Source organism: Periophthalmus magnuspinnatus, chromosome 13 (genome assembly GCF_009829125.3).
Source record: "Periophthalmus magnuspinnatus isolate fPerMag1 chromosome 13, fPerMag1.2.pri, whole genome shotgun sequence".
Taxonomy (NCBI): Eukaryota; Metazoa; Chordata; class Actinopteri; order Gobiiformes; family Gobiidae; genus Periophthalmus; species Periophthalmus magnuspinnatus.
The window spans coordinates 16271956-16291603 of record NC_047138.1 but is presented as its reverse complement, the minus strand read 5'-3'; the positions used below and the strand labels follow the sequence as shown (position 1 = coordinate 16291603).

The window sequence follows — 19648 nt, the reverse complement described above, 5'->3', positions numbered from 1 at the left end:
AATTCATGGAAATTACATAGACCGTTATTTATGGAGAGACCAATTCGCTGTAATTTGTTGGATTTGGCAACACCTGATTGGCCCACTATTTACAACTGATGGACTCACGTCATTTCAGGACTTTCAAAATAAAACCGCAGACGGTTTTACAACAACAATTCATGATGACAACGTCAATAACTTAACATAAATCACAATTTAAGGGAAGTGGTTCCAAAAGAGCTTAAATTATGGCATATTGTGTCAAGCTTAAAAAGGCTTTTTTGTCGTTCTGGGGAAAAACAAATCTCTAATTACCACAACAAATCTAAGTTTTGTGTTATTTTGAAACGGTCCATATTTGCTTCCGGGTGAAGAGGACAGGCGAGAGGTATGCTTGTCATTTCATTTAAACAAATGCCGCTTCGTTTCGTTATTTTCACCAGGTCATTGTATACATTTACGTGTTCGTGTTGAGAAGTATTTTACACATCGCACAGTAAGTGAGTCATTTCAAAATTTACGTAAGCTTTTGTTATTTCTGTGGTGTTCGTGCCCTACTAGCTTAACGCGTTGGCTAACCGGTTAGCATCAGCAGTCTACTAAATTCCTCGTATTAAAGCATCTTTTTGGACCGATTAATATTGTGTAAATTTTATGTGATGGTTACATAGTCAGAGAAAATTTCTGTACACTTGGCCATCGAACGACTCTTTTGGTTTGTTGTCCCTAACCTAAATGAGCATGGGAGTCAAAAGGACAGGGTCTGTCTTGGCCCCTACGGTACTCTCACATGTCACAAGTGAGGCGCAGTGCCTTATAAATCCACTCTATGTATACATCTCAAACTTTCAACTAATTTCCCCCCGTTTTCCATACAGATAGACTCATCTGTTAAACATTTCTGGACATGGCAGCAAATGGGGACAGTTGTGAGCAGTCCCAGAGACGTTCAGGAGCTAAGGACAAACAGAATGGCAAATCTGCAGGTAAACATTTGCAAGAAAAGATGTCTGTGTAATTCCTCAGTCGTCTGGTCTTCCTATTTGCAAGAAAAAAAAGCCAGTAGATATACATTATACATACAGTTACATACATTTCTCACGAGTTTGGGCTTTGTAACTTCCTGATGACACGGAATGATAACAAAGCTGTTATTTTATGTTTATGCTTTAACACACTACCCTTTAACCTTTGGCACTTGCTTAGTTTTGTTTTATAACATTACTAGTAGGATGACAACAACAGGGGAACATACAGTGGAGTGTGCAGACTTAAGACCAAGCATACTAGAAGGCGTTATAATGATCTCCCCCTCCTCTCCAGACTCTGTACTAAGAGACAGACGGCTAAAAGAGAAGGAGGAGCGTCTCTCGTTGGTTTTATGGAGGAAGCCTGTCACTACGCTGCATTACTTTCTCCTTGAGACCCTCATCAAGCTAAAAGAATTGACTTTGAAGTAAGCAGCGGATCCAGTTTTTCCTGTTTTAACCGACCTTGTTGCTAATGTTGTTTTTTCATTTTCCACTGAACTGTACCAATGAATAAACACATTGACCAACACATAACAGGAAAAAATTTATACATCTTTCAATAATAGTTGTCATTAATGTTTCAATTTTTTCTTGTGTTCATCCATCAGGCTTTGGCAAAGGCGAGGGGTAGTGCTCTTATTTTTGTTGGTTTGTTCTCTCTTCTCAATGGCCTACTCAACTGAGGGGGGGCACCAAGAGGTATGCATTGTTTAGTTGTTTTCTTTGGCTTGTTAATTATCAACTGTAGTAACACAAGTCAGTTTAAAGGTTAAAGATAAGCCAATGTTCGTCATCACAAACTATCTACAAGAAGTTATGTTTTGGTATCTCTAACTGAGGCAGTTTTTACAATTTTTGTTTAGATTAAATTCAAGTTTTACAACAACCCCTAAATGTATTCAGTGTGTTCAGATTATTCTATTATCAAAAGCTTTATAATGATTACGTTATATTATCTAATTTTAATTTGTGAGTGCATGAGTGTAAGAATGGTCCATTTTCATGAATCCCTCTTGACCCAAAGCAGCTGATAAATGGCTCAATCACTCAACCTCAAACAGGATTAGGGAATAAAGAGGATTAATCTAAGAAATGCCATGTGTTGTAAAAATGCCTGTACTTGCCTTTTATGTAAAATACAGCCCTCATGATTCTTTTTACAAATGTGTTCAAAAAGCTAATATTAACATGACACCCTTGTCTGTGCACTGTCCAAGTCTGCGTCCTCAAATGTTGTGTAGAAGTCATATCATAATGACAATATTCTCCATCTTGTTTGCTCTGTTACAGTATGTAAAATACCTGGAGAAGAAGTTCCTATGGTGTGCCTATTGGGTAGGCCTTGGCATTTTGTCTTCAGTAGGCCTTGGCACCGGCCTACACACATTTCTTCTTTACTTGGTAAGAGGGCAATCTTTTACTCTCTTTTAATACAGTTTTGTGATCCATCATCTTCAGGTTAAAGCAACAACTTAAGTAATACAGAACACCTTTAAATATTAAGTAAAAGCTGTTTTCTACTGTGGAGATTTGTCACCTTTTGTTTTTATATAATTGCATATTACTAGTAAATTAACATTTTGATGCACACTTTATTTAAGTGGCGATTTCCCTTTCTAGAAAACAAATTTGATCTTTAACATAATTTTAAAACAAGGTGTCACCATCACATGTCACCAAAAATAGATTTTGTCAACCAGTACTAAAAGGAAGTTAATTTCATGACTCAAATGTTTCAGCCATGACATTGGTTAAAACTGCTATGTGGCAAATACAAATACTAAAGTATAGGCCTGATGAAGTTCCCTGTACTGATGTGTTACAGCTGACCTAATCTTTTCCATCATAATGCAACAGCTATGACTGTTACTATTCATCCTGTGCTGATGTAGTCATATTAAGTGGGAAGAAATACCCAGTACTGGTATAGTAAAAATAAAATGTAAGGTGTGTAAATGGGTTGCAACAAGACTTGTGCTTGTGCAGACTCAAAGGGTGGGTTATTTCTTTTAGTGAGCCATTTCCTGTGGTGCAAGAACAAAGTAAATAAAGGTGTTGTGATGTACTTTTATACTAATTCTCTTAATAATAATTGTGAGAATTAGATGGGCAACTGTTAACTAGCAATCATACTGTAAACAGTGTTAAAGCTCAAGTCCAACCAGAAAGTAAAATTATAAAAATTCACCAAGATGTTTTAACCCATGCAACGTTAAAACAGCTACACATGTTTGACAGAAACAAGATCTATAATGGACCCTTGCATTTATATTAGTCATGAAAAGATGATCAGCCCACTCATGCATGAGGTGATGTCACCTATGGCCAGGAATCCCCAGTGTATTTTCTTTATGAAATCCCACATTTCCCACCAGATGAGGTAAGCTCAAACCTCAAGTATTTATTGCTGTGAGGATGACCTCACTGTGTACATGGGAAGGGGAATCACTCACCAATGTGATCACAACATTATTCACACTGACTTTTTTCAGCAAAAATGCTTAACTAGTTCACAAGTGTGCTCACATATTAATGATGCAGGGTAAACATTATCTCATATCATTTGTCTGTTGTGTTCTGTAAATGAAGCAACAAAGGGACTTAGGTTTGTGTACACCCACACATTTAGTATTTAGTGCAAAGTCCAACAATTTACTTTATTAAATTATTCATGTTTTTTCTACAATTGTGAAGTTTTTTGCAATCCCTCAATGAGATTCAAGACAATAACAAGCTTCTTTGTGTCTATTATTCCTGTCCACAACATTGCATACAGAAATGTGAGAAATAAGACAGTCATTTTTAATGAACCAATAAATGAACAGTAAACCAGTAAAATGCATGTATCCACATTTAAAATATATAAAGTTAAACTAAACTAACTGTGTTAAAGAGGACTACTGTGTAAAGAAGCCAAACTCCCTGTCCTTCCAGTCCCAGAGATGTAAGGCAGGTTTCATATTCAATACAGCCCAGTAGTGCACTGTCTATCTGCCCCAGAGTCACTCTAAGCACATATAATGGGGTGGCTGTTGTGGTTCCAGGTGGGCCTACTGTTAATGAGACCAGGTGGATCAGACTAACCAAGTATGATAAAGGAATCTTCTACCTGTCAGGATACTGTCCGATTCAGCTACTATCTGTGCACTATGCATGTTATTGTATGTGTGCATGACACAAGGGAATATGCATTATTTAAGAAAGTTAAATGGGAAGAATATTGTTCAAATTGATTAAAGTTCTTCAACAGACAAACATCTGTTGTTCTAGATGACATACAATGCACAAATGTAACATTAACACATTTAATGTTACACATTGGCATTATTGCACCCATGCAACGTTTTGCATTTGTGTAAGCTGAATACACTTTGTCATACCTTCTCATAGGGGCCTCACATAGCCTCAGTGACTCTGGCAGCTTATGAGTGTGGCTCCACAGACTTCCCTGAGCCTCCATACCCTGACCAAATCATCTGTCCTCCTGGTGAAGAGGCTGATCAAAGCATCTCCCTCTTCACAATCATGTCCAAGGTTCGTCTGGAGGCCTGCATGTGGGTGAGTACCAGCTGCAAAATAAAACAAACATTTAGGTCAAATGTTCTGAACACTAAAGACGAACCTGGACTCGGATCAGGGGGCCGGGACCGCCATTGGAGAGCTCCCTCCGTACTTCATGGCCCGCGCTGCTCGTCAGTCTGGAGCTGACCCAGAAGATGAAGACTATGAAGAGTTTGAGGAGATGCTGGAACAGGCACAGAATGCACAGGTCAGTCCAGACCCTTCCATGTTTGTTGCCATATTATTGACTATGAGCACAATTGAATTAGATGCACTAACTACTGATTGGCCTGTGAGTGTCATGTGACTTCAGTGAAGCTACTCCCCTTGATTTCCAGTAAATGAGTGTGTCTGCGGGTGACTCACCCAAGCCCTACTCCCCCTTTAATCATCCCCCGGGCTTCTCTGTTCCCTTCTTTCTTCTGCCCGCTCTCTAATTTGAATGACAGGCTGTCCTGTCAGGAGTTCACATGACTACTGTCTGCTCGGATCAGATGCTGAGTCAGTACAAGACCAGCGCTGGGCTATTCTATCACCTTCTCTCACTTCCCTGATTATCAAAGGATTAGACCCAGTGGGTCACCAATAATTATTTCTTAACTCAAGACATTGAAGGAATTTTTTTTTTTTTAAATTGAAAATCAGACTTTTTAGACCAACAAGTGTCAGAGTCAAGATGCAATGTATCGTATTTTTATTTGTAACCTCTGAAAGCACTTAAGTTTAATTACTTACTTGAAATGATATTGGTCAAGTTTTTCTTTTTTAATGTCCCTTTTATCTTTGTAGAGCTTAGCCTGTCATCTTTCAGTGTCACCACAGACAACCGGTTCTGCCCCCATGAGATGAAGATAGAATCAAAGAAATCTGTGACCTCAAGCCTTTGACAGCACTTTCACTACATTCCTCAGCCTAAAATGGCAATATTACATAGACTTCAGATAACTTACACAAGTGACTATAGCTTTGTTCTGTAAAATGACCAAGTGACAAATGCATTGGTTTGATTGTGTTACATGGGTGACAATATGAAGGAATATTTTTGGATATAAAATTTGCCTTTTGCAGGATTTTGTTACAAGAGCTAAACTTGGTGTCCAACACATGGTCCAGAAAGTGGGTTTCTTTGGCATTCTGGCTTGTGCCTCAGTAAGTACAATTCTACATATTTCTTTTAAAATGGCACTATTGATTGTACTAATCTGAAGTTTGTGTTGTAGATCCCTAATCCTCTTTTTGATCTGGCTGGAATAACATGTGGGCATTTCCTCGTCCCTTTCTGGACCTTCTTTGGAGCCACTTTGATTGGAAAGGCCATTATCAAGATGCACATACAGGTTTGTCTCTATTTGGGTGGCGGAGAATGCATAATTGAAACCAGCATTACGAGCAGACTGTATTATATGAAAGACTTTCTTTGGACTTGATTAAAACCTATTCTGAACATGTTTGAATTGTTGAGTCTGCCCCATCAGTGACTAATATAAACTTGTCTATGTTGAGAGCTATGTCTGAGTTGCACACACTAAAGTAATCTTGTGTTGGTGGTACCAACTCATGATCTCAGTGAGGGCCATGAGAGCAGCGGGTCTTGTGGATGGAGATTGGACAGGAGAGGTCTGAGGGGGAAGTGAAGCAGACTAGAGAGGCTGCAGGGGGGGAAACCCTTTGTCTCGCTAAAGCACTTGGATATTACGTGTCATGTCCTGTCTGAATGTGTCCATGTGTCATGATTTTGTTTAATGTATCCTCAAAGTACTAAACATTTTTTGTGGGGTAACTCCTAATTACTTTACTATTTAAGGGTTCCTTTAATTTGAAATGATTATTGTAGAACACAAATCCTCAAAGGCAGCTTGGGCAGGGTTAATGGGTATGGATGGAAATTGTTTATTTCAGGTCTAATTTTGGATTTGCAATTTATCCAATTTTAATTGATCAAGATTCAGTCTGCTAATCGTCAGTGATCAGCTTGGGTCTTTTTAATCGAGAGGTCTACAGGCAGTCTTATCAGTAAAAGTACGTGGTTTGGAACTCGGACTTTGGTGGAATAAATGTCACTTTTTTGTGTAAAATTGCAATTTGGAAAATCTGGAAATTTATATAAATTTTTATTTGTTTTGGATTAAAATTACAATGAATAAAAAATCTAGATTGATGGAGAGGGAGGCAATCACATTTTTCTTTTGTCTTATCCACCCCTAGTTCTAATATAATGCTTTTTGCTAAATAAAATTATAATGGGTTATATTTGTCTACAAAAATATATTATATTATATACATATGCATTATTATATTTTATTAAACATGTTGTGTATATTTTGTCTCTCTACAGAAACTTTTTGTCATCATCACCTTCAGCAAGCACATAGTGGAGCAGATGGTGTCACTCATTGGGTAAACCTTTTTTTTTTAATGGAGCCAATGAGCTTGTGGCTAAATGCCTTTGTTTATGTATATTTGCACTGCTGATTGGTATCTATGACTGAATACCTCACTGTGGGGGATCGTGCAGCATTTTTCCCATGGAGGTATTTCTTAAACTCGCATATGCAATCAATCTCCTGCATTAGTGGTCAGGCATGTGAGGTCCCATTCAAACTTTCATGATGTGACTCATTGGTATCAGCCTTACCCCAAAGAATGCCATTAAACCCAAGACACTTTGTCCTTGTTCAAATGTAACAAATTCTGCTGCAGCTAACTTCATACAGAGATGGTGGATTGTTTCCTAAAGGTCACACGCAATATCGTGAAAGCAATGCATTTGTATCTAACATGTATCCACATAATGAAGTAACAGCCCAGTGCTCTTGAATTATGCAGTGGTCTTGATGATTCACCACCACCACCATCCATAGGATCCTTCAGTTACAATATCCGAATTAAATTATACATTTTTAAATACAACCTTTTTGTTAAATTGTTACAGTGGCACAAGTGCTGTTTTTGTTCATATTTGGGGCAATTAGTACAACCAATTAAAAAAACAAATTCAATTTACTTAAAAAATGTAACACTTGCATTTAGTTTATTTATTCATTAATTTTTAATACTTGTAATACTTGGCTCTGTTTGTATGATGTGAGTTTAATTCTTAAGCAGTGAAGTGGAAGATGGAATTTAAAATAAATACTAATGGGGAGCACCCATGTGAGTACAGCCCTCCTATAGTGGCCTAAAAAGGGCTTGTCAAGCTGTGATTCCACCCTAAAAGCTGCAGTAGTGGTAAAGGTGATGACATCATGTCGACTCACTTCCTGGTAGAGAGGCTGACATAGGTCTCTACACAGAGCGAGGAGTATAAAAGGAGCACTGTGGCCTTTGTGTTTCATTGGTCTGTGGTGCTCAACAGCACAGGAGCTCTCAGCTGCAGGAGGAGGACCCCTCATGGTGTTCACATGCCTCTCTTCTAGGTGAATGGGTGAGGTGAGTAATTATGTTTTTGTGATTTTAATTCTAGGTCGGTGCCCAAAGTTGGACTTTCACTCCAGAAGCCTTTCAGTCAGTACCTGGAAGCACAGCGGAACAAGCTGCACCATGCTGGAGGAAAGGCGCCAGCTGTAAGTATATTAACATAGTGTTTTATTTAAATTTATTTTTTATCTACACAAATTATCTAAGATTTGCTAGTCTTAATCTGTATCCATCTTTAAATTGGGTTTGCAAAGAGATTATGGAAATGTAATTTACAAACTGTTAGGCCTGCCAGTCATTTGATAGAACACCAAAAAACTATGCCTGCTAAAAATGTGGGGCATTCAGAACCAAGACAAAAGGCTGATTATGTCATAGAATGGTAAACCAGTAACAAAGGTTTCATAAACCTCTCACCCCTGCCTTTCAGGATGAGAACTGGCTCTCGTGGATCTTTGAGAAAGTGGTGCTGATCATGGTGTGCTACTTTGTCATCTCTATTGTTAACTCCATGGCTCAGAGCTATGCCAAGAGGCTCCAGCAGCAGAGACACTCAGAGGAGAAGACTAAGTGATGAGAGCATGGGGACTGTGGTGGACTTTGCTCCAGCCTCAGACACTGAAGAACAAACCTCATCCTCCTCCGTCTGGGGCTGGACTCAAACCAGGCACTGTTGAGTGTGTGCTTCACGGGACGGATGTGATGGACGTTTACTGTATGTCTTTCAGGTTTTATAGCTCTTCCTCTCATCTCAATGTAGGTATGTGTAGTGCGATTGGTTCCACTGCTGATCTTAACATGTTACTATAATTTAATCTGTTCATTGACCTCACACGTAAAGCAGCGGTTGGGTCGGTGGCTGCTGGTAGGGGGAGTGCCCCTCAGATGCTATGCCTTATGCAAGATGGGAAGGTCTCACTTCCCCAGATCCTAAATGTTCACTTACAGACTTGATTTTTATTTAATTTTGTAAACTTGTCGTGTGGATGGATCATGTACAGTGTGTTGCCAGGATAATTGCTATGTATGGTTGTTTCAGGGTTTCTTTGTCCTCATGTCTCTTAAAACAGCAACACCAATGTCTCTTTGCATTTGGGGGAAAATAGCAATATCAAATTAAGAAGTGTGTTGACAGTTTGCACATTGTGTAAATATCTTAACCTTTTTGACAGTATGAGCAGATGTATTTCTATTCAACTGTTCTGTGTAATATAAACCAACCAAAAGAGAAGATGTGATATCATTTGTAAAGTGATATTGTATTAAGCTCACTTGTTCCATTTCTCTTCTGTACAGTAGGTTGAAACTTGGATAAGATCATAAAGTGTAAATCATGACACTTGATTTTATGTCTCATTTGGTCTTTTTTAAACTTGCAATATCCCATTACAATCAATGGTTGATGTCCATTTCCTCAGAGAAAGTCCTCTTTAAGGTAAGTACAAATCTGGATCATTTCATACTTTAGGAGCACTGACTTTCACATCCTCCCTGCATCATGGCTTCATTTCAGGATAATGAAATGAATCAGATGGTAAATGGCTCCTTCAGGCTTTTTAAAAATGTGTCTTCATCTTTTCCCACCCTGTCAGCTAGCTTATCTGACTGGTGTTGGCTGTTTTAATACTATGGCAGCAGCGGTCTGTAAGCTGGCTGAAGTTTTGGGCCTAACACCACAATCAGAGACTTAACATTTTTGAATGATTTTATTAAAAAAATGTACTGTTGTGTCTTAAGTCATAATAAAACTATAAAACCTCTGAATGTGAGTATTATTTCAACAATTACAGTTTTGTAGTCATATTTACATATTTTACAACAAATGTTCAGTGCTGTTGCTAACAAAGATGACGATAGCTTGAGATGACCTGCTCCAGTGATGTGAAGCTCTCTAAAAAATCTTCCTCTGTGATCCCATATTTGGTGTACTGATGAACATAGGCCCTGTCAAAAAATACATGCTATTAATACACTTATCAAACTATGGAATATGTAAGGCTAGCGTACCTGGAGGCGAACATATTCCAAGCTTTTTCTACTATGTTATCCAGAGGTAGGAGCAAAGATTGGCTATTATTAACCAATGTGGCTGACTTTTCATATTTATCAAAAGGCACAGTTGACTTCCATGCGTTAAAAGCTTCATTTGATGGCAACCAGGAAGTATAGAGAGCTGGTTCTTCAAAATTACCTACATTATATTATATTACAAAGTTATTCAAAAATGTTAAAATTATACAACCCAACTTGTATTGATTTTACCTGTCTCGGCACTGTAGACATCTTTGCCTCTGAGTATGAGGAGATTGGCCAAAGATCTATTGAAGTTATGAGTGGGAAGGCCCCTGGTTCGTTCAAAGTTTGATGGAGGGCGCACCTGCCAATCTATGCCTAGAAAGGTGTACAGATCTTCAGTTTTTGTTTATTTTGATTGAATGGAGTAGATTACATACTATACCTTCCTCCATCTTAGTATTTGAGACAAGCATTTGGCGGAGGTGCTTCAGTAGTCCCGGCCAGGTGAATGTGCTGTAAGCTATAGATGAACTGGGCATTTGAGGTATAGTGTACACACCGAGCAGCTTGTACTCAGGGTGGCAGACCAGGGACGTCACCAATTCACCTACAAGGCAAAAAAACTAATGAAGATATATTTGATTGCAAGTATTTTATAATGTATCATAATCCATTTTATACCTAAAGGATTTCTGCTGTAGGTCCCGTAGGAGTCTTGTGTGAGTGCAGGCTGGAGAACACTGCCTAGCTGGTGTGCGATAACTCTGTTTACGTCACTGAATGTGATGTGCTTAATGTTAAGCAGCTGGCTACAGATTCTGTGGATAGTGTTGTTCTCATGCACCAGTATGGCATCGGACAGCCGGTAGAGTTTAGCCAAAGTTAGCACAGAGTTATAGTTCTGGACGATAACCTGAAACACAAGGAACTGAACATCTTCATACAGAATCACTGGTATATTTCAAGTGGAATTTTTCAGTTTTATGACAAAATAAATCTTCATAATTTTTTTATACTGAGTAATGTGTTTTGTCAAGGCGTTTAAAATATATATTATTATTATTATTATTATTATTATAGTACGGTAATATTTCTGGCTGTGGGCCAGTGTTTGTAAAGGTGCATGTAACTTTTCTGGTGAGGAATAAGCTATCTGCTTGTCTCCATAGAGTTGTTATTGCTTCTGTCTGGTATATTCCACCAGAGGTGTTCTTATTGCTCAAAAGTGCCTTGGAAAACCTTATTATGAGCTGGATGCCTCTCCACAAGACCTCTAACTTGGGACTGGTGGACATGGTTCATCTCTATGGAGATAGGAAAGTTTGATGCTATACTGTGAAACATTCCAGGCAAGAACAAAAATATCTCCCTGCAGCCAAGCGCATGAAGGACCCCCACTAGAAAAGTTACATATTTATTTAAAATAGAAATGTAGTGATTTCTAAATAGTTGTAGCCATACCTCCCCAGTGCTATAGGGCCACATGAGATGGTTGAGAATGAAGCTCTTGGGGAAAGTGTCCCTCAGACATTGTGTTACATAGGTGCCCACTCCTGACCCAGTGCCTCCTGCCACACTCATGATGGGCATGAGTCCAGCCAGACGCTCACAACGCTCCACCTCTCTCCTCACCAGCTCTTCCACCACCTCCTTATTTCGGGGCCCATGGACACAAAATCTGGGAGAAAAATTCAAGCTGAATCACTGGCCTCAATGGGCTGTGTTCATTTGGTGTGTGGTGTGTGGTCATAATTGAATTGGAGAACAGGAAAGAAATAACTGCATTATTTACTGAAAGATTTCAAATGGATGTCACTGGTCTGTTGTTATAAGATTTAAGACTTAATATAGGACATAAATTAACATAACATTAACATAAAACAAAACACTTTAACAATTTCTGTCATTAAATTGTCTTTTTTTTAAATAAATTTGATACTTTACTCAACTTATTCAACTTTTACAACAATGCACTTTTGCAAATGTTTCTGTTAAATATATTGTATCATCCATATAGTCATACTGGACACTGTGGGAGATTTTTGTTGTGCATCAAATTCTAAATGAGTGCATCATGTGACACAAGTACTTTGTGTCTGAACAACAAAGTCTCACAGAATCACATAATAAACCATAGTATTTTCAATTACCCGTTTGCCCAGTTGTTACCAGAACCCTGCTTTTGACTGAAGTGGGACTTTTCCCCATATCTCCACTTGCCAGACTTAGCAGCCTTTGTCATACTGTGGTTTATCACTTTGGGCTCCATATCAATGAGCACTGCCCTGGCCTCAAGCTCTGCAAAATGGACACAAGATGTAAACGTTCACGAACCATACACAAAGACATCTCAATATAGTATGTTGCTCAGTGTTTAATGTACTGGTTTGAGAGAGAAAGTACCTCCATTAGTAGTTTGATGGAAGAAGCGGTCGTAGCACGCACTACCGTATGTCCTCCTCTGTGCCTCGCGTGCGTCGTTGGAGATGACATCAAAGAGCTCGAGCCCCACTTGGTTACCGCACTGTCCAAGCTGAACCGTCACCACAGACATCACTCCTGTCTTACACTTTACACACTTTGAGCTACATTTCTGAATTGTCCTTCTCTATATCCATAACCATCCACCTAACCGTAGAATTACTATCAAAAGGACGTCAATTAATGAACTTTCTCCAGAGTTTTAATGTGCAGCAAGTGAGCAGTAAGAGCAGAACAGCCGGCGCCAAAAGAAGTTAAAAAGTAACTTCCGGTTTACAAAATAAAACAAGTGTTTTAAGTGTTATTTCACCTTATTTAACTATGACAACGACTATACAATTCATACATGAACCACTAATGTAGATTAAAACAAGTGAAAAAAAAACAAACATCTAAAATATCAAAAGTATTTCTGAGTGTGTTTATGGATATCAACGACAGGTCGCCGCCCCTCAGGAGGATCTCCACACTGCGCATGCTCAGTGTAGTAGCCGGTTATGGCGGCGGAGTGTGTTTGTCCATGAGGCGGACGCCTGCAGTTCTTGTGGTGTTTGACAGAGTGGTACGAGGAAAACCTAACTATGGCGGGAGTGTTTGACATTGATTTGGACCAGCCGGAGGAAAATGTTTCTGATGATGAGATCGAAGAGGTACAATAATACGTCAGACATAATTGCATTAGTTGTCAGAGCTGAAACTCAGCTGCACAGAAGGTCTGAGCTGAGTTAGCCTGGTAAGCTGCCAGCAGCCACAGAAGGCCTGCTTCTGCAGCTCAGCATCCAGGCCTAAAACAGGCTTAGCAACTTTAGCTGCACAGGCTAACGTTAGTGCTGCACCGTGAGCCTGACAGCTACCACAACAGAGTGTCAATACTACTCACCAGTGTAATTTAAGGCCGTAAACCAAAGAGCGAGCGTGCACTGTTATCACCGTAAATCTCGTTCTGCAGCACAGATTAGCTTCAGTCTGAAAAACACTGCACAGATAAATGTGCCTGTGTGTGCAACAGTTTATTATGGCTGGACACTTTTAGACTAGAGAAGACTGTTGCACTGTTTATTTTATTTTCTAAACGCACTAACACCACAATTATGTGCTATGTGAAGCATATTTACAAATATTGCTTTATAGATGTATTATCGGCGTATTGTTTGTCTTGTACAGTAAACTTGACTAGTAACTCTGATCCTAATAGATTTCTAAATAATAGATAAACAACTATTTTGGAAAGTGCCCTTTTTATTTTCATTTTCTCACTATGCTTCTTCTGTTAAATGAATTCTGTCAAACGTGTTGCTTCATGTCGATGTGTATGTAGCAAATATTGGGCAATACTTATATAAGCCCTTGCTTCTCACAGCAAAATCCCAGCACCAGAGGGGCAAAAATAATCGTATGAATGTATGAATGTATGTATGATGGTGCTGTAGTTCTTGGTTATTTTGATGAACTATTATCATAAGCTTGTGACTTTTTTCCAGTCTCAAATCAATGACTTCATGGATCAATGCAGTGGATTTGAATTGTAAGTAACATTTTTCATTCAAAGTAAGTGAATTATTGTGTGGGGAAAAATGTTTGCTCACATTGATCTGTATCTCCAGTAACATGGAAGGCTGTGAGAAGATTGAAATATCTGAGGACAATGTGAACCAGGGGACGGAGAACATCAGACCAGAGTGCTTTGAGCTCTTGCGGGTTTTGGGGAAAGGCGGTTATGGAAAGGTAGTATCATAGACCTCAGTGATTTCTAAGCTTTTTCAAACTGATCATGGACTCAATTCTTCTTGGGTAGGTTTTTCAAGTTCGAAAAGTTGTTGGCGCAGCATCAGGCAAAATATTTGCCATGAAGGTCTTAAAAAAGGTAAGGATTTATACTCCATTTACTTCATTATGCTGCTATGACTCATAAGGTGTTTGGAGAGTGAAATAAACATTACATTACATTACATTACATTACATGTGTCTGTAAATATCTGAAAGTAGTGGTGGGGTAAAGTTGTGCTGCTCCTTGGTACATTGCTATCATCACTGCTCCACTGCAGCCAAGGCTTTGCCTTTTAGAATTTGCTAGTTCCAGCCTCTGATTGCGCTTGGTTGAAATGACCTGAGTGACACTGTGAAGACTGGGCATCTCAAATACTTAAATATCAATTAAAATAGCAGAATCATTATAAACTAGTAAGAGTGCGGTCTGGCCTTGTATTTTCCCAAGAAAATCTGTCCATACTTGTCTTTTGAAAGTTATGTAGTAAAAAATGTAAAATGATTTAGAGAGCGCCATAGCTTTTTTTGCACACTGGTTGACAGTAGTAAATATATTTAGTTAACATTTTGTATTTATTGGTTGGTTATTAAACAAAGGATATGATTAACAGAATAAATAGAATGGACATAGAATACTGGCAGAACTACAATATTAAAACCCAGTATATGGTAGACACTGCAGTATGTAAGGCTTACATACTTCACTCTGCATATCCCCTTTTTATGGCTTTAATCATTATGCAATAGGTGTAATGGCCTAAGAGGAAGAATGTAACAGGTTTTTACAGTTAGATTACACAGTGCCAAAGAAGGCTGGGGGTAAACTGTTTCTCTTTTCACATTTACTTAATAAATACTACAATAGTGGCATATATGTTAAAGTCTAGCTGTCTTAACGTAGCTTTGTTAATTAACTTTTCAGCTTTTTGCTAACAGTTGCAGGCTCATAGCAACAGCAGTTATAACCAGTTGTATATTACCAAGAAATATAAGTTAAATACAGTCTAAATATTCAATTTTAGGGAAAATAAACACTTAAAAGGACCCATATTACACTATTTTCTGATCTATGTTATAATGTTTCCTCATCAACAAACCTACACGGAGTTGTGTTTTGTTTCATTCACACATTTCACACACAAACCCTGTGTATATACACATTGTGATGGCATGTGGTATGCAGGAAGCTCCCTACACCTTCACTGGAATCATTTGGATATTGGAAGTGCCAATCTCTACTGAGCAGAAGGTAAAGGTTAGCTGTTAACTTGAACTGCCGCTTCATGTCACAAGGTGGAACAGAGCATTTGAGCTTTGGAGATGTAGACTAATTAGACTAATTAGAAGGATTACACAAACATGCATGAATGAAACAAAACACAACTCAAAGTATGTTTTACATACATTATAACATGCTTTAAATCTCACAAGAGTCAATTTTGCATAATATAGGACCTTTCAATTAAATATCATATTTTGTTTTAATTGTTACATTATGCTCAAAAATAACTTCAACCATTGATGCTTGTGTTCAGGCTATGATCGTCCGTAATGCCAAGGACACAGCCCACACCAAGGCAGAGAGAAACATCCTGGAGGAGGTTAAGCATCCTTTTATAGTCGACCTCATTTATGCTTTCCAGACTGGAGGAAAACTCTATCTCATCCTGGAATACCTAAGTGGTCAGTTCACACAAAGTTGTACACATTTTTCCAACATACATATTATTCCCTGGTCTTCCCTAACCGGAAATCAACCTATTTTTACCAACAATATTTACACTATGTATCATGTTTCAGGTGGAGAGCTTTTCATGCAGCTGGAAAGGGAGGGCATCTTTATGGAAGACACAGCCTGGTAAGCAACATCCATCTTCTAGGAAGTCATATGAAAAAAAATTCTATGTTTAAAATGTTGTTTGCACTGGAATCTGTTTGTACAGTTTTTACCTGGCTGAAATCTCAATGGCACTCGGACACTTGCACCAGAAAGGCATCATTTATAGAGACCTAAAGCCAGAGAACATTATGCTCAACAACCAAGGTTTGGCAATGTTAGAGTGTATACTTAAGTTTAATCTTATATTTCTGCTGTAAAACACAATCTGCTGACACAAAAATGTATGTGTTAATTCCTCACCTTAATGCATTGCTTACTCTGTACAAATCCATGTTTTTTATGGCTTTATTGGCTTATAATGTTAAAGAGATACTACCATGCAAGACAAACCTTAAGAATACTACAGAAACGGCTTTTTACAGCAGTATGTTATCCTTGTAATTAGTCTTCTCTCTTTGCAGGCCATGTAAAGTTGACTGATTTTGGCCTCTGTAAGGAGTCAATTCATGATGGCACTGTGACGCATACATTTTGTGGGACTATTGAATACATGTAGGTAAACCATAAATTATAACCATACTTAACAGAAACACGGATGAGACTCTGTAAATGTCGTTTTAGGGCTCCAGAAATCCTAATGAGAAGTGGACACAACAGAGCGGTGGATTGGTGGAGTTTGGGTGCTCTGATGTATGACATGCTTACAGGAGCGGTCAGTTTCCATATATATGTTTGTTTAAAGCTGTCGACAAGGAAATGGCAGTTAAATCAAATTTTCCTATTCAGCCCCCATTTACTGGTGAAAACCGAAAGAAGACCATTGACAAGATCTTAAAGTGCAAGCTCAACCTCCCACCCTACCTCACACAAGAAGCTCGGGACCTCCTAAAACGGGTATCATAACATTCATTTCAGTTAACTTGTACAAGACGCATGGTTTAATGTGTTTAAAATAAATGATCTATGTTTTAGCTGCTCAAAAGAAATGCTTCATCGCGGTTGGGTGCTGGGCCAGGAGATGCCACTGAAGTACAGGTGGGCACACACCAGAGGCCACATGAAAGTTAGTTTGAGTGGCCTATTGATTTTAATTGTAAATTTAGCTCATTATTGTAGAAGGAAACCTCATAACCTGTTTAGTTTGTTTAATTCTAGTTGAATTTTACAGCAGAATGCTGGTCTTGTTGAACTTTTTCTGTCCCATTTTATAGGCCCATCCTTTCTTTCGACATATTAACTGGGAGGATTTGCTTGCTCGTAAGGTAGAGCCTCCTTTCAAGCCCATCTTGGTGAGTAAAGGAGAGCATAACAGAGCAGAACAGCATAATATAAGATGAAAAACTCTGTTGATGTTTAAAGAACCAATATTAGACATTAATAAGTGCCTGGAAAATACTTAGCAGCCCTGAAATTATTGTGTAAAATCCAGCGGAAGGCGCAATGTATCAGAATGCAGGAAATGTACAATTGAAGGTACAAGAATACATCATAACATGATTCAAAACTCAAAAAGTCAATTTTATATCAGACTTTTTAAAATTAATTCCTGTTTTGGTGGGCTTTTACACCATTGTTTTGACATATATACAGGCCAATTCCACTGTAAAGAGCAAATTCTAGTGTCCTCTTTTAACCGATTCTATTTTCCCCTCAGCAATCAGCAGATGACGTGAGTCAGTTTGACTCTAAATTTACCAGTCAGACACCAGTGGACAGCCCTGATGATTCCACTCTCAGTGAAAGTGCCAATCAAGCTTTCCTGGTAATTGGCTTAGTGTGTTACAAGATAGGAATGTAGACATATTTTTCAGATAAACATGCCTCTCTTTTCAGGGCTTTACTTATGTTGCACCATCAGTGTTAGAAAACATCAAAGAAAAGTTTTCATTTGAACCAAAAATCCGGTCACCGCGGAGGATTATGGGTAGTCCAAGAACACCTCTCAGGTATGCTGCTAACAGTTTGTCTGTGTCTGTGTCTGTTGAGTATGACGTTCTGCTTTGATTCAGCCCAGTGAAGTTCTCTGGCCCAGAATGCTGGACCCGCAGCCCCCTGCTTACAGGGGTAGGCTCCAGTGTGCCACAGCCCCCTCAGGACCAGGCCATGGAGGTGTCCACTCCGGAGCAGATGGACGTGAGCAGCAGCTCGGAGGCCTCTGCTCCTCTGCCTATCCGTCAGCCCGCAGGACTTAACCTAGCCCAGATGAAGCAGCAAACCTACCCAGTGGTAGCCAAACGGCCTGAGCATCTACGTATGAACCTATGACCCACCTGCTTCATTAGGGATTATCACTTCATGACTTTCTTCCTTTTGATTTTTTTAACAAAGCAAAAACGGGGGATGCTATAGACAATGAATAATCAAAATTGCACATCCTTACACTACATTTACTGACAGCCTGGAGTTTGTGTTAAACTCTGTTCCGGTTAAGAGCTAGATCTTTATATCTTTGGCATCATTGTGCTAAAGTCACATGACCTCAGTCTTCTGAATCTCTCCAGGTGTCAGCAAAACTGAGAAATGGAGAGGAAATCCAAGACAATATCTGAAGTGCTTTGTGCTATTTGAATGAATGCCAGTAATATCTTCCAGTAGGGTTGTTCATACAAGAATGCTTCTTGGCTCTTGTGTGAGGTTAAGTGGATGTAATGTGAAAATAATGACACATTAGTGGTCAGTTTGCAGTTAAGAAATTGAGGGCTATAGTTTTGTTTTAAGGTGTGTTGCAAACTGGGGGCATCAACTATGCCAGCCATCAACAATTAAATAATGAAGAGCCTAAATCACCAGTGCTGGTAATGTGGATGCTTAGTGAAACCCATAAACTATGTGGGCTTGGTCATCAGATCATTCTACAATGGAGAGGTTCCCTAGAGAACAGTTGACACATCACCAGACATCAGTCAGCTTGAGGCAGCTCTGCGCTCACTCAAACCCAGGCTGATGTGGTTGAGACGCGGATAGTCCAACGCACAGGCCTGCAGTGGATCTGACACAGCCTGTGTCACAGTTTTAGATGTGAGGCTTTGATATTTAAAGCTGGAGCACAATTTTCCAGCCACTTGCATCAGCATTAACTTGTTTAAGAGGGACATTTTAGAGTTCCTGAAAAGCAAGTCAAAAATAAATTTCTTTAAATACTCTTGTGTGTCCATTTTTTTCTAATTTGAAAATTTTTAAGTGCTGGTACAAATAAAAAGTGTGAACAGCACTGAAAAGAGCATGTTGTCTTCAAGCAATGCTAGGGGGTCCATGAATTATCAAACACCCCCCAAAACTATTGCCTTGTTGGAATTTCTTTGTAGATTTTGGTGTATTAATTCACCAAAGTCTGCAAACGGCAACAATAAAGGCCGATGCAGCTCCAGCACTATTTTCATTTATGACTGAAAATGTATTTATTTAAACACTCGATCTAGTCACTTGATGTGACTCAGCTGCTAGCCATCAGAAGTAATCAGGTGTTCTTACTACTTGAATTTGTATATAATTAATTTTGTATCATGCTTTGACATGTCTGAGATTACAGAATACATGACACTATCACAATTTC

The 19648-nt window shown here is 38.8% G+C and overlaps 3 protein-coding genes across 7 annotated transcripts; 2 read left to right on the top strand and 1 right to left on the bottom strand.

The window, feature by feature from the left end:
- Window positions 1-334: 334 nt before the first annotated feature.
- On the top strand, window positions 335-9335 carry vmp1 (vacuole membrane protein 1). Of its 5 annotated transcripts, none has more exons than XM_033977310.2 (12): window positions 335-370; window positions 861-968; window positions 1306-1438; window positions 1622-1712; window positions 2304-2414; window positions 4404-4571; window positions 4651-4782; window positions 5643-5723; window positions 5795-5911; window positions 6910-6971; window positions 8038-8137; window positions 8422-9335. In XM_033977310.2, exons 2-12 carry the CDS (start codon window positions 890-892, stop codon window positions 8563-8565), a joined length of 1218 nt encoding a protein of 405 aa, XP_033833201.1. In that variant the 5' UTR covers window positions 335-370; window positions 861-889; the 3' UTR covers window positions 8566-9335. The 5 variants fall into 5 exon arrangements, with proteins under 5 accessions (XP_033833201.1, XP_033833203.1, XP_055082029.1 ...); XM_033977312.2 differs by having other exon boundaries at window positions 353-482; XM_055226054.1 differs by lacking the exon at window positions 335-370 and adding an exon at window positions 409-482 and having other exon boundaries at window positions 865-968.
- Window positions 9336-9689: 354 nt separating this feature from the next.
- On the bottom strand, window positions 9690-12691 carry tubd1 (tubulin, delta 1). Its single transcript, XM_033977081.2, has 8 exons — window positions 12411-12691; window positions 12158-12305; window positions 11469-11685; window positions 10689-10920; window positions 10450-10614; window positions 10254-10382; window positions 9999-10182; window positions 9690-9935 (listed from the first exon to the last, which is right to left on the bottom strand). Exons 1-8 carry the CDS (start codon window positions 12559-12561, stop codon window positions 9830-9832), a joined length of 1332 nt encoding a protein of 443 aa, XP_033832972.1. The 5' UTR covers window positions 12562-12691; the 3' UTR covers window positions 9690-9829.
- A 265-nt stretch (window positions 12692-12956) lies between these two features.
- Window positions 12957-19237, top strand: rps6kb1b (ribosomal protein S6 kinase b, polypeptide 1b). Its single transcript, XM_033977560.2, has 15 exons — window positions 12957-13138; window positions 13970-14013; window positions 14093-14213; window positions 14284-14352; window positions 15791-15938; window positions 16056-16113; window positions 16199-16299; window positions 16557-16647; window positions 16717-16807; window positions 16882-16989; window positions 17068-17130; window positions 17307-17384; window positions 17750-17857; window positions 17929-18041; window positions 18105-19237. The coding sequence occupies exons 1-15, from the start codon at window positions 13070-13072 to the stop codon at window positions 18358-18360; spliced, it is 1518 nt and encodes a 505-aa protein (XP_033833451.1). The 5' UTR covers window positions 12957-13069; the 3' UTR covers window positions 18361-19237.
- Window positions 19238-19648: the final 411 nt, after the last annotated feature.

Bases quoted from the DNA above. Each gene is read 5' to 3' on its own strand.
- vmp1 (XM_033977310.2), top strand. From the start codon at position 890: ATGGCAGCAAATGGGGACAGTTGTGAGCAGTCCCAGAGACGTTCAGGA. The intron at 1,713-2,303 runs GTATGCATTGTT...GCTCTGTTACAG, and splicing joins CTGAGGGGGGGCACCAAGAG to TATGTAAAATACCTGGAGAA. The intron at 2,415-4,403 runs GTAAGAGGGCAA...ACCTTCTCATAG, and splicing joins ACACATTTCTTCTTTACTTG to GGGCCTCACATAGCCTCAGT.
- tubd1 (XM_033977081.2), bottom strand. From the start codon at position 12,561: ATGTCTGTGGTGACGGTTCAGCTTGGACAGTGCGGTAACCAAGTGGGG. The intron at 12,306-12,410 runs GTACTTTCTCTC...TCCATTTTGCAG, and splicing joins CCATCAAACTACTAATGGAG to AGCTTGAGGCCAGGGCAGTG. The intron at 9,936-9,998 runs GTACGCTAGCCT...ATTTTTTGACAG, and splicing joins TGGAATATGTTCGCCTCCAG to GGCCTATGTTCATCAGTACA.
- rps6kb1b (XM_033977560.2), top strand. From the start codon at position 13,070: ATGGCGGGAGTGTTTGACATTGATTTGGACCAGCCGGAGGAAAATGTT. The intron at 16,808-16,881 runs GTCAGTTTCCAT...TTTCCTATTCAG, and splicing joins ATGACATGCTTACAGGAGCG to CCCCCATTTACTGGTGAAAA. The intron at 17,131-17,306 runs GTGGGCACACAC...CCCATTTTATAG, and splicing joins GAGATGCCACTGAAGTACAG to GCCCATCCTTTCTTTCGACA.